The sequence below is a fragment of the Leptodactylus fuscus genome, chromosome 3 (assembly GCF_031893055.1).
Source record: "Leptodactylus fuscus isolate aLepFus1 chromosome 3, aLepFus1.hap2, whole genome shotgun sequence".
Classification (NCBI taxonomy): domain Eukaryota; kingdom Metazoa; phylum Chordata; class Amphibia; order Anura; family Leptodactylidae; genus Leptodactylus; species Leptodactylus fuscus.
This window is the reverse complement of record NC_134267.1, coordinates 232,524,422-232,538,826: the sequence shown is the minus strand read 5'-3', so window position 1 is coordinate 232,538,826 and position 14,405 is coordinate 232,524,422. Positions and strand designations below refer to the sequence as shown.

Sequence of the window (14,405 nt, the reverse complement as noted above, 5' to 3'; positions counted from 1 at the left end):
TTACATTTCTAATTTGTCCTATAAGGACACTAGAACTGGCGATCAGAGGGGATCGCTGGCTCTATGCTATAGACTGCAATACAGTGTATTGCAGTCTATGGAGGAAGCCAGCCGATACAGACTTATCGGCTGGCTTCCTCAATACTTGGTAGGATCAACCAGGTACTGGGGGCTCTTAGTAGCCTGGGGTCACTGGTCAGACCTCAGGCTGCAGAAGATACTTATGGGCACCCCCAGATCTCGCCGCGGGGGTGCCCAGGGGGCACTTTATCTTTTCTAAGCCCATTGGATACGGCGGTGATGTTAAAACCTCCGCTCGGAGACCAGTTCTGAGCGGAGTACTTCGAACACAGTGTTAGCTATAAGATATAGCTAACACTTGCTTCCGATGCCGCCCGCAGAATCATCTAACCTGCGGGCGGCATCGCATGTCAGGGAAAGTTTGTTACTGCAACAAACTTTCCCTGACATGGCCGCTACATGATCGGGACCTGAATCTATCAGGTCCTGATCATGTCTCCGTGGACCCCAGCAGCTATTAGCACTGGGTCCACGGAGCTCCCGACCCTCGGGGAGACCCGATCCTCATTTTACAAGGGGCCGTTAATTAACGTCGGCGCGGCACAGAGCCCAAGCTGCACCAACGTTAATCTACAGGGGCCGGTTGGGAAGCGGTTAACATCTCTTTACGATCTATAAACCTGATGTTTAAAAATCTTTTTTTTTTTTTTTTAAAGACAATTCCTACATTCCTAAGAATCTAGTTTTTTCTTTGTGTGAATTCTCTGATGAGTTTCATAATTTCCTTTCCTTGCAAAGCACTTCCCACATTCTACACATGAATATGGCTTCTCTCCCGTGTGAAGTCTCTCATATTTAAGAAGTTTTGCGTTCTCAGTAAAACATCTTCCACATTCTGATCACGAAAATGGCTTCTCCCTTGTGTGGGTTCTCTCATGGATGACAAGCCTAGATCTCCGTATAAAAGTTTTTCCACATTCTAAACAGGGAAATGGCCTATCTCCTGTGTGCGTTTTCTGATGTCTAGAAAGATTTGATTTATCTCGAAATCTTCTCCCACATTCTAAACACGAAAACGGTTTCTCCCCGGTGTGAATTCTCTCATGTAAAACAAGTTTTGATTTCTCTATAAAAGATTTGCCACATTGTGAACATGAGAATGGCTTCTCTCCTGTGTGAGTTCTCTGATGTTTAACAAGATCTAATTTAGTTTTAAAACATTTCCCACATTCTGAGCACAAAAATGGTTTCTCTCCTGTGTGAGTTCTCTCGTGTGTGGAAAGAGTTGTCTTCGTTGTAAAACATTTCCCGCATTCTGAACACATAAATGGCTTCTCTCCTGTGTGAATTCTCTCATGTATATCTAGAATACATTTTCTTGTAAAAGATTTTCCACATTCTGAACATGAAAACCGATTCTCTTCCGTGTGAATTTTCTCATGTTCAACAAGCTTATATTTCGATGTAAAACATTTCCCACATTCTGAACAAATAAATGGCTTCTCTCCTGTGTGAATTCTCTCATGTATAACTAGAATACTTTTTCTTGTAACAGATTTTCCACATTCTGAACATGAAAACCGCTTCTTTTCTGTGTGAATTTTCTCATGTGCAAGAAGGTTAGATTTCGATGTAAAACATTTCCCACATTCAGGACAGGAGTTTGGGTTTTTCCTTGTGTGAATTCTTCTGTGTATAGAAAGATGTGAACTTTTTGTAAACTCTTCTCCGCAATCACTACATTGAAACCTATTAACCCCTTTGTGACCTGAGGTTGTGGTAACAATCTCAGATTGGTCAGGAGAAGGTTCCTTGTGATTCGGGGGATTACATGGTTCCAGGGGAAAACTAAGGGTCATGAGGTTTTCTATTGAATGCTCTATGATGTCTTCATTTTCCACTTTTAGTGATAACATCGAATTGTCCTCAAAGTTCTTATTGGAATTTTCTGTTAGGAATAAAATGGATTACAAGATTTTATTTTAAACAAATTAGCCATGAGTGTCAGTGTATAGCATAGCTCTCCTAAATAGGCATAGCAAGGAATGATGGAAAACACTTGACAGTGAAAAGTGTGCAAGTCCTAAAAACACTTACCCATATTGGATGTCACAACTAAGAGGCCAAGAGGTGTAGGTGCACAGCGCCGCAATCATAGTAACCATGATACAGTCCTATGAAAAAGTTTGGGCACCCCTATTAATCTTAATCATTTTTAGTTCTAAATATTTTGGTGTTTGCAACAGCCATTTCAGTTTGATATATCTAATAACTGATGGACACAGTAATATTTCAGGATTGAAATGAGGTTTATTGTACTAACAGAAAATGCGCAATATGCATTAAACCAAAATTTGACCGGTGCAAAAATATGGGCACCTCAACAGAAAAGTGACATTAATATTTAGTACATCCTCCTTTTGCAAAGATAACAGCCTCTAGTCGCTTCCTGTAGCTTTTAATCAGTTCCTGGATCCTGGATGAAGGTATTTTGGACCATTTCTTTCTACAAAACCATTCAAGTTCAGGTAAGTTTGATGGTCGCCGAGCATGGACAGCCCGCTCTCAAATGATCTGAAAACAAAGATTGTTCAACATAGTTGTTCAGGGGAAGGATACAAAACGTTGTCTCAGAGATTTAACCTGTCAGTTTCCACTGTGAGGAACATAGTAAGGAAATGGAAGACCACAGGGACAGCTCTTGTTAAGCCCAGAAGTGGCAGGCCAAGAAAAATATCAGAAAGGCAGAGAAGAAGAATGGTGAGAACAGTCAAGGACAATCCACAGACCACCTCCAAAGAGCTGCAGCATCATCTTGCTGCAGATGGTGTCACTGTGCATCGGTCAACTATACAGCGCACTTTGCACAAATAGAAGCTGTATGGGAGAGTGATGAGAAAGAAGCCGTTTCTGCACGTACGCCACAAATAGAGTTGCCTGAGGTATGAAAAAGCACATTTGGACAAGGCAGCTTCATTTTGGAAACAAAAATTGAGTTGTTTGGTTATAAAAAAAGGCGTTATGCATGGTGTCCAAAAAGAAACAGCATTCCAAGAAAAACACATGCTACCCACTGTAAAATTTGGTGGAGGTTCCATCATGCTTTGGGGCTGTGTGGCCAATGTCGGCATCGGGAATCTTGTTAAAGTTGAGGGTCGCATGGATTCCACTCAGTATCAGCAGATTCTTGAGAATAATGTTCAAGAATCAGTGACGAAGTTGAAGTTACGCCGGGGATGGATATTTCAGCAAGACAATGATCCAAAACACTGCTCCAAATCCTCAGGCATTCATGCAGAGGAACAAGTACAATGTTCTGGAATGGCCATCCCAGTCCCCAGACCTGAATATCATTGAACATCTGTGGGATGATTGGAAGCGGGCTGTCCATGCTCGGCGACCATCTAACTTAACTGAACTTGAATTGTTTGTCCAAAATACCTTTATCCAGGATCCAGGAACTGATTAAAAGCTACAGGAAGCGACTAGAGGCTGTTATCTTTGCAAAAGGAGGATCTACTAAATATTAATGTCACTTTTCTGTTGAGGTGCCCATACTTTTGCACCGGTCAAATTTTGGTTTAATGCATATTGCACATTCTCTGTTAGTACAATAAACCTCATTTCAATCCTGAAATATTACTGTGTCCATCAGTTATTAGATATATCAAACTGAAATGGCTGCTGCAAACACCAAAATATTTAGAACTAAAAATGATTAAGATTAATAGGGGTGCCCAAACTTTTTCATAGGACTGTATATATTGTTACACTTTATGGTTAATTACATTATAGTAATTATGACATGTAGAGATGAACGAACAATATTCGAAACAGCCGTTTAAAATAGCATGCTCTCATAGAAATGAATGGACTTAGCCGGCACGCGGGGGGTTAAGTGGCCGGCCGCCGGCAAAGTCGGGATGCCGGCAGCTTCCATTCTTTTCTATGGGAGCGTGCTATTTGAAACGGCTGTTTCGAATAGTGTTTGCTCATCTCTAATGACATGTAATATTTCACTGAGTTGATCTCAGGACTTTGCATTACAAACTTGCTTTTTTTGCACCAGCAGTATGTATTGTGCAAGCTTGAGCTATACCTCAGCTCCCATAAGGTCCGCCCATGGTTAACCCTTGTGTGATCTTACATTACTCTTTCAGTCATACCTTAGCTTGTGTAAGGTCCCTCGGAAACCGGGTCTCGGCTGTACATTACAGCAGAGAACCGGTTGCTATGTCGACCACTCTGCAGTAGATGGCCGCCATTAGCTTTACAGACCCGGCATCCACTGTAATAGAACGGCGGATGCCCGGGAGGGTTTTAGCTGCCAAGGCCCGCAGCATTACCACACTCCTACCGCTGCAGGAAACCAGCAGCAGCAGAAGCGTGGCGATGCTGCTATTCCACTCCTCCGCCCCCCTTATAGACCACATTCGGACTATAAGACGCACCCTCATTTTCCTTCCAAACTTGGGGGAAAAAAGTGCGTCTTATAGTCCGAAAAATACGGTACTCCTCAGTCTCCAAGACTTCTCTCATGTATCTCATGTTCTAGAAGTCTCTACCACAAACTGAATGGACGAACTCGCCCCTTGAAACCAATAAGAGCAATCAGAAAACCCCAAATAAAAATTAAATAAAAAAAAAAATACCAACATATAACAGATCAATGGATGCCACAAACAACACTCATGTGAATGAAGTCCTACAGATATGTTTGATATACACTCCCCGGCCACTTTATTAGGTACACCTGTCCAACTGCTCGTTAACACTTAATTTCTAATCAGCCAATCACATGGCGGCAACTCAGTGCATTTAGGCATGTAGACATGGTCAAGACAATCTCCTGCAGTTCAAACCGAGCATCAGTATGGGGAAGAAAGGTGATTTGAGTGCCTTTGAACGTGGCATGGTTGTTGGTGCCAGAAGGGCTGGTCTGAGTATTTCAGAAACTGCTGATCTACTGGGATTTTCACGCACAACCATCTCTAGGGTTTACAGAGAATGGTCCGAAAAAGAAAAAACATCCAGTGAGCGGCAGTTCTGTGGGCAGAAATGCGTTGTTGATGCCAGAGGTCAGAGGAGAATGGCCAGACTGGTTCGAGCTGATAGAAAGGCAACAGTGACTCAAATAGCCACCCGTTACAACCAAGGTAGCCAGAAGAGCATCTCTGAACGCACAGTACGTCGAACTTTGAGGCAGATGGGCTACAGCAGCAGAAGACCACACCGGGTGCCACTCCTTTCAGCTAAGAACAGGAAACTGAGGCTACAATTTGCACAAGCTCATCGAAATTGGACAATTGAAGATTGGAAAAACGTTGCCTGGTCTGATGAGTCTCGATTTCTGCTGCGACATTCGGATGGTAGGGTCAGAATTTGGCGTCAACAACATGAAAGCATGGATCCATCCTGCCTTGTATCAACGGTTCAGGCTGGTGGTGGTGGTGTCATGGTGTGGGGAATATTTTCTTGGCACTCTTTGGGCCCCTTGGTACCAATTGAGCATCGTTGCAACGCCAAAGCCTACCTGAGTATTGTTGCTGACCATGTCCATCCCTTTATGACCACAATGTCCCCAACATCTGATGGCTACTTTCAGCAGGATAATGCAATGCCATGTCATAAAGCTGGAAACATCTCAGACTGGTTTCTTGAACATGACAATGAGTTCACTGTACTCCAATGGCCTCCACAGTCACCAGATCTCAATCCAATAGAGGAGCATCTTTGGGATGTGGTGGAACGGGAGATTCGCATCATGGATGTGCAGCCGACAAATCTGCGGCAACTGTGTGATGCCATCATGTCAATATGGACCAAAATCTCTGAGGAATGCTTCCAGCACCTTGTTGATTCTATGCCACGAAGAATTGAGGCAGTTCTGAAGGCAAAAAGGGGTTCAACCTGTTACTAGCATGGTGTACCTAATAAAGTGGCCGGTGAGTGTATATAAGGTAAACATAGGGCTCCAACCAGAAGGGAATAAAGCCTACACTGAGGAGCGCCTACATTACATGTCATGGGTATGCAGTGTATATGATGGTACATGTGCTTCAACATGGCCACCAGTGTCCGTAGTATCGCTGGGTGATTAACATTTTACCTTGATTACAATTACTGAATAATTATTTTTGGACACTCCTGTTTTCACATGCCTTGCCCCCTATTTATATACCGTGCCTCTGAATTTTGGTTTCGGTTACTCACTTATCAGCAGTCCTGATGGGATAGTGTCCAGTGAGTGACATATACTTTAGCCCATGTGAAACAGGTTGGCATTGATGTAAAATAATTCAGATAATCAATGTGAATAAGTTCATATCCATTAATTAAGCTGACTTTTATTTCAGTTTTTATGCCTGTGCAACAAAAAATATATTTCTTCTCACCTCCAGATATAAGCGGCTGGTAGTTTTCCATCATGGCCTCCTTGTACAGATCCTTGTGTCCTTCTAAATACTCCCACTCCTCCATGGAGAAATAGACAGTGACATCCTGACACCTTATAGGAACCTGACAACACAATGATACGGTCATCCCCCGACCCCTCCATGGTGTTACTGTATAACGTCCCAGCATTCCCAGCAGCGCTCACCTCTCCAGTCAGCAGCTCAGTGATCTTGTTGGTCCGTTCTAGGATCTTCTGCTCCTGTATCGGTGAGTGCGGGGGAGGGTCTGTGATGGGGCTGTGGCTCCTGCTCCGTCCTCCTGACTCATGGACATGGCTGCTGGGAGTCACACAGTCACCCGATGTCTTCTTCACTATTGTGTAATCCTGTGTATGGTGAGAGACACTTACCACCTACCACTTGCTGGAATCACGTCATTGTTACTCTCTGGCCTATGAAGCACTGCTAGCTTTTTCCCTATGGTCGTTATCACGAGAGACTTCTAGAACTTTATAGAGATATAGAAAGTTTACCTCTCCGGTCAGCAGGTAGATGATCTCCAAGGTGAAGTTTAATATTCTTTGGGTAATCTCATTCCAGTCCTTGTCCATCCCTGGAAGGTCATTCAGGATAAGAGTGTCAGAAAACTGGATCCAATAGAGACTTCTAAAACTACTGACACCATTATAAGAACTTCTAAGTCATAGAGGACAACTCACACAGGATATGTGAGAAATGGGTTATAAGTGAGAGCCCCACCTCTAGAACCCATAACTATGTGGAGAATGTGATGGGGCCCTGCTGCCACCTACAGGCTGATTATGAACAGAGAGGTGGCCATGAATGTGCACGTTACTTCTATATGACTAAGGTGTATGGAATAGCAGTGGAGGTGACAATGTAGTCCTGACTCATGATAAACTGACACATGGCTGATAATGGGGATGTATCAGTGCACTTTACCACCTGCATTAGACATGGTACACACCATATAACCAGTGTTTTATACTGACAGTATAAGTGCTTCAACATGGCCACCAGTACCAACCTGTGCCCATAGTAATGTACAACAAGTTATATATCTCTTCTTACCTTGTGATGTAAGCGGCTGGTAGTTTTCCATCATGGCCTCCTTGTACAGGTCCTTGTGTCCTTCTAAATACTCCCACTCCTCCATGGAGAAATAGACAGTGACATCCTGACACCTTATAGGAACCTGACAACACAATGATACGGTCATCCCCCGACCCCTCCATGGTGTTACTGTATAACATCCCAGCATTCCCAGCAGCGCTCACCTCTCCAGTCAGCAACTCAGTGATCTTGTTGGTCAGTTCTAGGATCTTGTGGCTCCTTCTCCGTCCTCCTGACTCATGGACATGGCTGCTCGGAGTCCTACAATCACTCGATGTCTTCTTCACCGCTGTGTATTCCTGTGTATGGAGAGAGGGAGAGACAAATTTAGGGAAACCAATATCGCGATCCTGTTGTATAGAGCTCTAGTGAGACCACATTTGGAATCCTGGGGTCATTTCTGTAGACATCACCTAAAGTGTCTTTGACAAGTCTTTGTGATAAGTACCAGGAGATGATCCCTCTAGGAGTCATTCACTTTCGATTGATATTGATTCCACCATTTACGTAGACTCCATCCTCTTGTAGATATTGTGTCTGTCACTATTTGATGAGTCCATTAAGATAAGATAATCCTTTAATAGTCTCACAGTGGGGAAATTTCAGCATGTTACAGCAGCATAGTAATACAGATACAGGATAATACACAGTAATATATTACAGACGTAGACACACATATGCTGAGAAGAGAAGATATACTAGGAGTCCATAGAAGCTAAGGAACAGGAGAAGAAAGAAGGAAGACTTCATAGTCATAATCATTAGTTCTCTGTGCGGAGTGTCTTCGCTTGGTCTGATGTAGATTATACAGCCTGGTCGCGGTTGGAAGGAAGGACTTCCGATAGCGCTCCTTCTCACACTTGGGGTGAAGCAGACGGTCACTTACAGTGCTGCCAAGTCCCATCAGGGTCCAATACATGGGGTGGGATTTGTTCTCCCGCATGGAGGTCACCACAGATAGTATCCTTCTGTCACCCACCACCTGTACTGGGTCCATGGGGCTCCCCAGGACAGAGCTGGCCCTTCTGATCAGCCTGTCAAGTCTATTTCTGTCCCTGGTTGATATACTGCTCCCCCAGCAGGGCCACACCGAAAAAGATGGCTGAAGCAACCACAGAGTTGAAGAAGGCTCTAAGAAGTGGCCCCTGGACTCCGAAGGCCCTCAGCCTCCTGAGCAGGTAGAGTCTGCTGTGGCCCTTTCTGTGCAGCGCCTCCAGGTGATCAGCCCAGTCTAGTTTATTATTGAGGAGCACGCCCAGATACTTATAGGTCCTGACTATCTCAATATATGTTCCTTGGATCTCCACCGGGGTCGGAGCACTTCTCCGTTTACTAAAGTCCACCACCATCTCCTTGGTCTTCCCAGCATTAATCCTGAGCTGGTTCTGCTGGCACCATTCAACAAAATCCCGGTTTAAGTCTCTGTATTCCCTATCGTCGCCATCAGTGATAAGGCCGACTATAGCAGAGTCATCGGAGTACTTCTGTAAATAACAGCTGGATGAGTTGTGCCTAAAGTCAGCAGTGTACAGTGTGAAGAAAAATGGGGCAAGAACTGTACCTTGTGGTGCCCCCGTACTACAGATCCGTGTCAGACACACAGTCCCGGGCTCTCACATACTGAGGGCGGTTTGTCAGGTAGTCTAGGATCCAGTTGGACAGGTGATGGTCCACTCCACCAAGGTTCAGCTTCTCCCTCAGTAGCTCTGGCTGAATGGTGTTGAACGCACTGGAGAAGTCAAAGAACATTATTCTCACAGTGTTCCCGGGTTTCTCCAGGTGAGAGAGAGCTCTATGAAGAAGGTGGATGATGGCGTCATCTACCCCAATGCCTGGCCGATAGGCAAACTGGAGGGGGTCCAGAGCGGATCTCACTAGGGGGCGTAGGTGTGTCAACACCAGTCTCTCTAGGACCTTCATCAGGTGGGATGTCAGTGCTACAGGTCGGTAGTCATTGTAGCCCATTGGGTTGGGTTTCTTTGAGACTAGTACCATTCAAGATGTTTTCCACAGTTGTACCACCTACAACTTGGTAGAATCAGGTTGATGCTGCTCTCCTGCCTATTCTACTTACAAAATTTATCTCTATACAGCCAATAGCACAAGTAACCAAAATCTTGTGTAGTGCAATCACTTCTCTTTATTCCATATATATATTACAGACACAACTATCACAGACATCTAAAAACCATTAAAACCTGTATTTATTTTCATAGTAATCAATCACTTTTTTTTGTGAATTAGAGGCGCTTTACTGCTTTAGTCTGACCATGATGGACATTTAGTATGGAGTCGGAAACACTGGTTTGACCTACACCTCTAGGCCACACTCCGCCCACCTGACTCTTCTTCCTGGATGGCCCTTTCCTTCTCATTACAACGCTCCTACTTGTCTATTCTGGATTTTCCCTTCGTTGTGTTTCTTGGTAAATATTACAATACAGAAATATAGAAATTTTACCTCTCCGGTCAGCATGTAGATGATCTCCAAGGTGAAGTTTAATATTCTTCTGGTAATTTTCCTCCAGTCCTTGTCCATCCTGGAGAATGTGAGAAAACTGGATCCACTTGAGGCTTCTAGTACGGCCGGTAACTGTACAAGAGGCTGTAAATGCTAGAGAGGACAACATACACAGGATATACCATAAATGTCTTATAAAAGGGGTTCCCACCTCTTGAACCCATATCGGTCTGAAGAAGGGGGTCCTCTGCTGCCCCGACCAGGCAGATTATGAATAGAGAGGTAGCCATGTATGTGTGTGGCTTTCTATATTCACTTTTATACGAGTAATGTACAGGATAACAGCAGAGCTGACAACGAAGTCCTGACTTATGACAACCTGACACGTGGCTGATACTGGAGAGACATTGGTGCACTAGCGGACATATTAGACCCTGTACACACTATATAACCAGTGTTTGATGTGAAATTTGTACATAAACCACTTCTATAGACTTTATACATGGGGCGGTGCACTCCTGACCCTGCACTCTCCTTCTTTTTAAAAATCCTTATTAAGGCCAAGTCCCCACGTTGCGGAAACGCAGCTTTTTTGGCTGCAGACTTTGTTGCGTTTTTTTGAGCCAAAGCCAAGAATGGCTACAAAAGGAATGGGAAGTATATAGGAGGGTCTTACACTTCTCCCTTCTTCTCAATCCACTCCTGGCTTTGTCTCAAAAAAACGCAATAAAATCTGCAACAAAAAAAGCTGCGTTTCTGCAACGTGAGGCCTTACACTTACGGATTATCTTATCTTATTAAAAAATGTTTCAGATTTTTTTTTAATATTTTTGTGTTTTTTCCTTAATAATGTAAAATGAATCCCCTATGTATCACCGAGAAAAGACTTGAAAATTATGTAAATAATGAAAATATATCATAGCACTCAAAATCACATGTATGAAAAAAAACAAAACTGTGTCCGATCCTCCTAATTACATCCTGGAGAATAGATTTGCATATTTTTTACTCCGATCCTGAAGTGATTAAAGTCTCCTCCGATCGTCCTCTCCTGCCTGATGTGCCGGTGGTCGGTGGCCTCGGTAGCCATACTGTACAGCGGGCAGCAGCGATGTCAGATCAGGAGCGGAGTATACCGGAGGACACCGGAGGGAAATAATCCCATAGGACATGTCTCATCTCACCACAAGACTTTACCACAATGACACAAATTGTACCACAAACTGCAACGAAACCCACAAAATCCTCCCCCATCATCTTACCTTAGGGCTGAGGTCACACAAGGCGTTCTGAGATTTCCTCTGCTGCTGGCTGATAACAGAGAGAACAGCACAACATCAGTGACCACCTGACCAGGACCTGCTCTGTATCTACTGCACTGCCATAGCTGAAGGACCTGTGATGATGTCACCGTCATGTGATCAGCAGTGAGGGGGCGGAGCTCAGCTGTGTACAGTATAATTAGTGACTAAAGGACCTGTGGTGATGTCACGTCACATGACCAGTGCAGTGGGCGGAGCTTCGCTGTGAGGAGAATAGGTGCTAGGTGACGGAGTCTGTGGTGACGGTGGGCGGAGCTCCTGTTCTAGTTGTTACCTATGGAGGAGAGGGAATGGTGGAGTCAGTTTTTTCTCTTCTCCCTCTATGGGATGAAGCCGACAGAAATGCTGGGAGTTGTAGTTCTCTCTTCATAGTCACCCCATAGATCTGATATCACATAGTAGCATCTTAGACATGCTGAGTAGGGTTGAGCGATCGGGATTAGAAAAGATTGGATTCCAATGGGTGATTGAGCAAATTTCATGATTGGGATTGGCCGGAAAATGATCGTAGATCGGATTTTAAAATCGATCCTGAAATCTCAAGATACGCTGAATATATCTAGCCTCTGTGCATACATAAGAAAACATCTGTATACATCACAAAATGCGTAAAGCTAGCGCTAAGGGATGTGGACGATGATGTGCCCGGGGGCTTGGAAATGCAGCTGGGGAGCAAGGTTGTGGTCAAGCTACAGCTAAAGGCATGACCAGAGGCACAGGACAGCTGCTTCATAGAACCTAGGCCAGAGCCAGCAAGGCCCAAGATTTTCCCTGTACTAGCTACTCGCCCAAATCTCGCCCATGTTGGCCACCTCCCTTGATGTTGTGTAGATTTTGCAGCGTATGCGTGGAGGACAAACTGAGTGCGTTTTGCACAATGTGCAACTCAAAACTAAATAGGGGTCTGAAAAAAGCAACCTGAGCACCTCAGCCATGCGCCGTCATTTGTAAGGCAAGCACTGGGCTCCGTGGGAGAGAGCAAATGCAGAACAATCGTTGTCCTCAGTGACGCCAGAGCTGGTACTACAGTCCAGACCACCAGCCTGGACACCTCCACATCTGCCTCTGACACTTTAGGGAGTTCACCCTCATCTGCCCCTTTTCCTGCCTCTGCTCCTTTTACCGGCACCATCATGCGCCTCTTCCCAGCAACTCCCCATCTCCCAGGCATTTCATTGCAGGCAAAAGTACAGCGCAACCCACCCACATGCCCAAGCCTTCAACGGCCTCAACTCAAATCTGCTGGCCCTGTAGATGTTGGCGTTTATGCTAGTGGAGACTGAGGCCTTCCATTACCTGATGGCAGCTGTGGCACCTCGCTATGCTGCCCCTAGCCATCACTAATTCTCTTGGTGTTCAGTCCCCGACTTGTGACAGCACGTGTCCCATAACATTAGTCGGGCCCTGTGTTCTGAGCTTTGCTCTAAGGTGCAATTGACCACCGACACATGGACAAGCACATGCGGACAGGGACGCTACATCTCACTCTCAGCACGTTGGGTGAATGTAGTCAAGGCTGTGACCCTCTCACAAATCCTCCTCCACCGTAACATCGACCCTCTGCTGCAAGCTGGAAACGCTGCAGCACTGGCGTGGGGAGACGTCAGCAGGACGTGCTGAAGCTCATCAGCTTGGCTGACAGAAAACACACTTCCCTCAAGGTTAGGGATGCCATCCTCGATGCGATGGCAATGTGGTCTTTCCCGCTGCACCTGGGCCCAGGCATGTTTGCTTATGTGATAATGGCCGAAACGTGGTAGCAGATCTGGAGCTTGCCAGACTCAAACATGGTCCACACATGGCCCACGTTTTTAACTTGTTGGTGGAAAGGTACTTTGAAACTTACACCATTGTGCCTGATATACTGGTGAAAGTGCGGCCATTTACGTAAGTGAAAAGTAGCCTCTGCTAGGCTGAAAACATTCAGAGCACACTCCTGTCATCTTCACACCATTGGCTGATGGAGGAAGACGAGGGGGATGAAGTGGCATTTGATGTCACTGCCCCACACGAGGCTTGAGGGGAAGTTCAGTGCATCCCATTGCTTCAGCACAGATGGTGTGAAGGGGAGAGGAAAATGGAAGAAATAGAGAGTGACCCTTCCAGTTTGGGGCAGCGAAGTCATGCCAAGTAACACACTGGCACACATGGCTGACGATGTTGGGTTGCTTTTCAAGAGACAAAGGCATAGTTCACATCTTTGAGAGCAAACAATACTGGATTTTTACAATCCTCAACCCCCGGTATCTCGTCCTTTGTTCTGGTAGGGGTGAGGAAAAATCGCATAAATGATTGCAACTGGTGCAGAATATGATGGAAATGTTTCTGTAAACCCTCGCTGGCGGCAGAGAGGAGATTACCTCCAAGAGGCTAACAACTGCCATCCGGTTCACAACCACCAGGGGAACACTCCAAGGTCTGGGACACGTTAATGCCCCCACCCTGGCCAAACTACCGCCACGAGGGGCCTAGTGTCATCAGGATGGAAAAGTATAGGCACATGTTGCGTGAGTACCTGGCCAGCCACAGCCCTGTCCTCTCCGATCCCTCTGTGCCTTACACGTATTGGGTGTAGAAGTTGGACCTGTGGCCCCTGGGGTGAGTGGAGGATTCCCCCAGCTGAGGTTTGAGTGAGTTTGGCGAGGGGGTGCAACTACGCCCCGCAGTTAGCCTTTTTGGTGGCATAGAGTGTACACAATGAACCCCAACTGTCACTTGCTGAGCCACTCTTCCACTTGTAACTGCATAATAGAACCTGTGTGTCTGTTCACTTGAGTTAGAGATAGATTGGGGCCCCTGCATTTTAAGTTTATGCCCCATTCAGCTTCAGCCCATAAACAGAGATGTTATTTTGTGCCCATGAGTGCCAATTCAGCCATGCCACCCCCAGGATTAATTCTCTTACCCCCCTTTTGGAGTTGTCACTTGCCCCAGCAGCATATACAGTGTCAGGCCCACCATTCAGCTTCAGCCCATAAACGGAGATGTTATTTTATATTTAGCTTAGACCTGGGCAAAGCACGGCCCCTAAGCCATATCCGACCCTCTGACTGATTCAGACCGGCCCGCACA

General features: G+C 45.4%; 1 protein-coding gene across 1 annotated transcript in view; it reads right to left on the bottom strand.

Moving 5' to 3' along the window:
- LOC142196951 (uncharacterized) overlaps positions 1 to 14,405 on the bottom strand; it is a 48,186-nt gene that overhangs the window by 23,824 nt on the left and 9,957 nt on the right. The window contains 3 exon segments of the mRNA XM_075266925.1: positions 775 to 1,955; positions 10,012 to 10,164; positions 11,274 to 11,322. Of these exon segments, the coding sequence (XP_075123026.1) occupies positions 775 to 1,955; positions 10,012 to 10,164; positions 11,274 to 11,322 (1,383 nt within the window).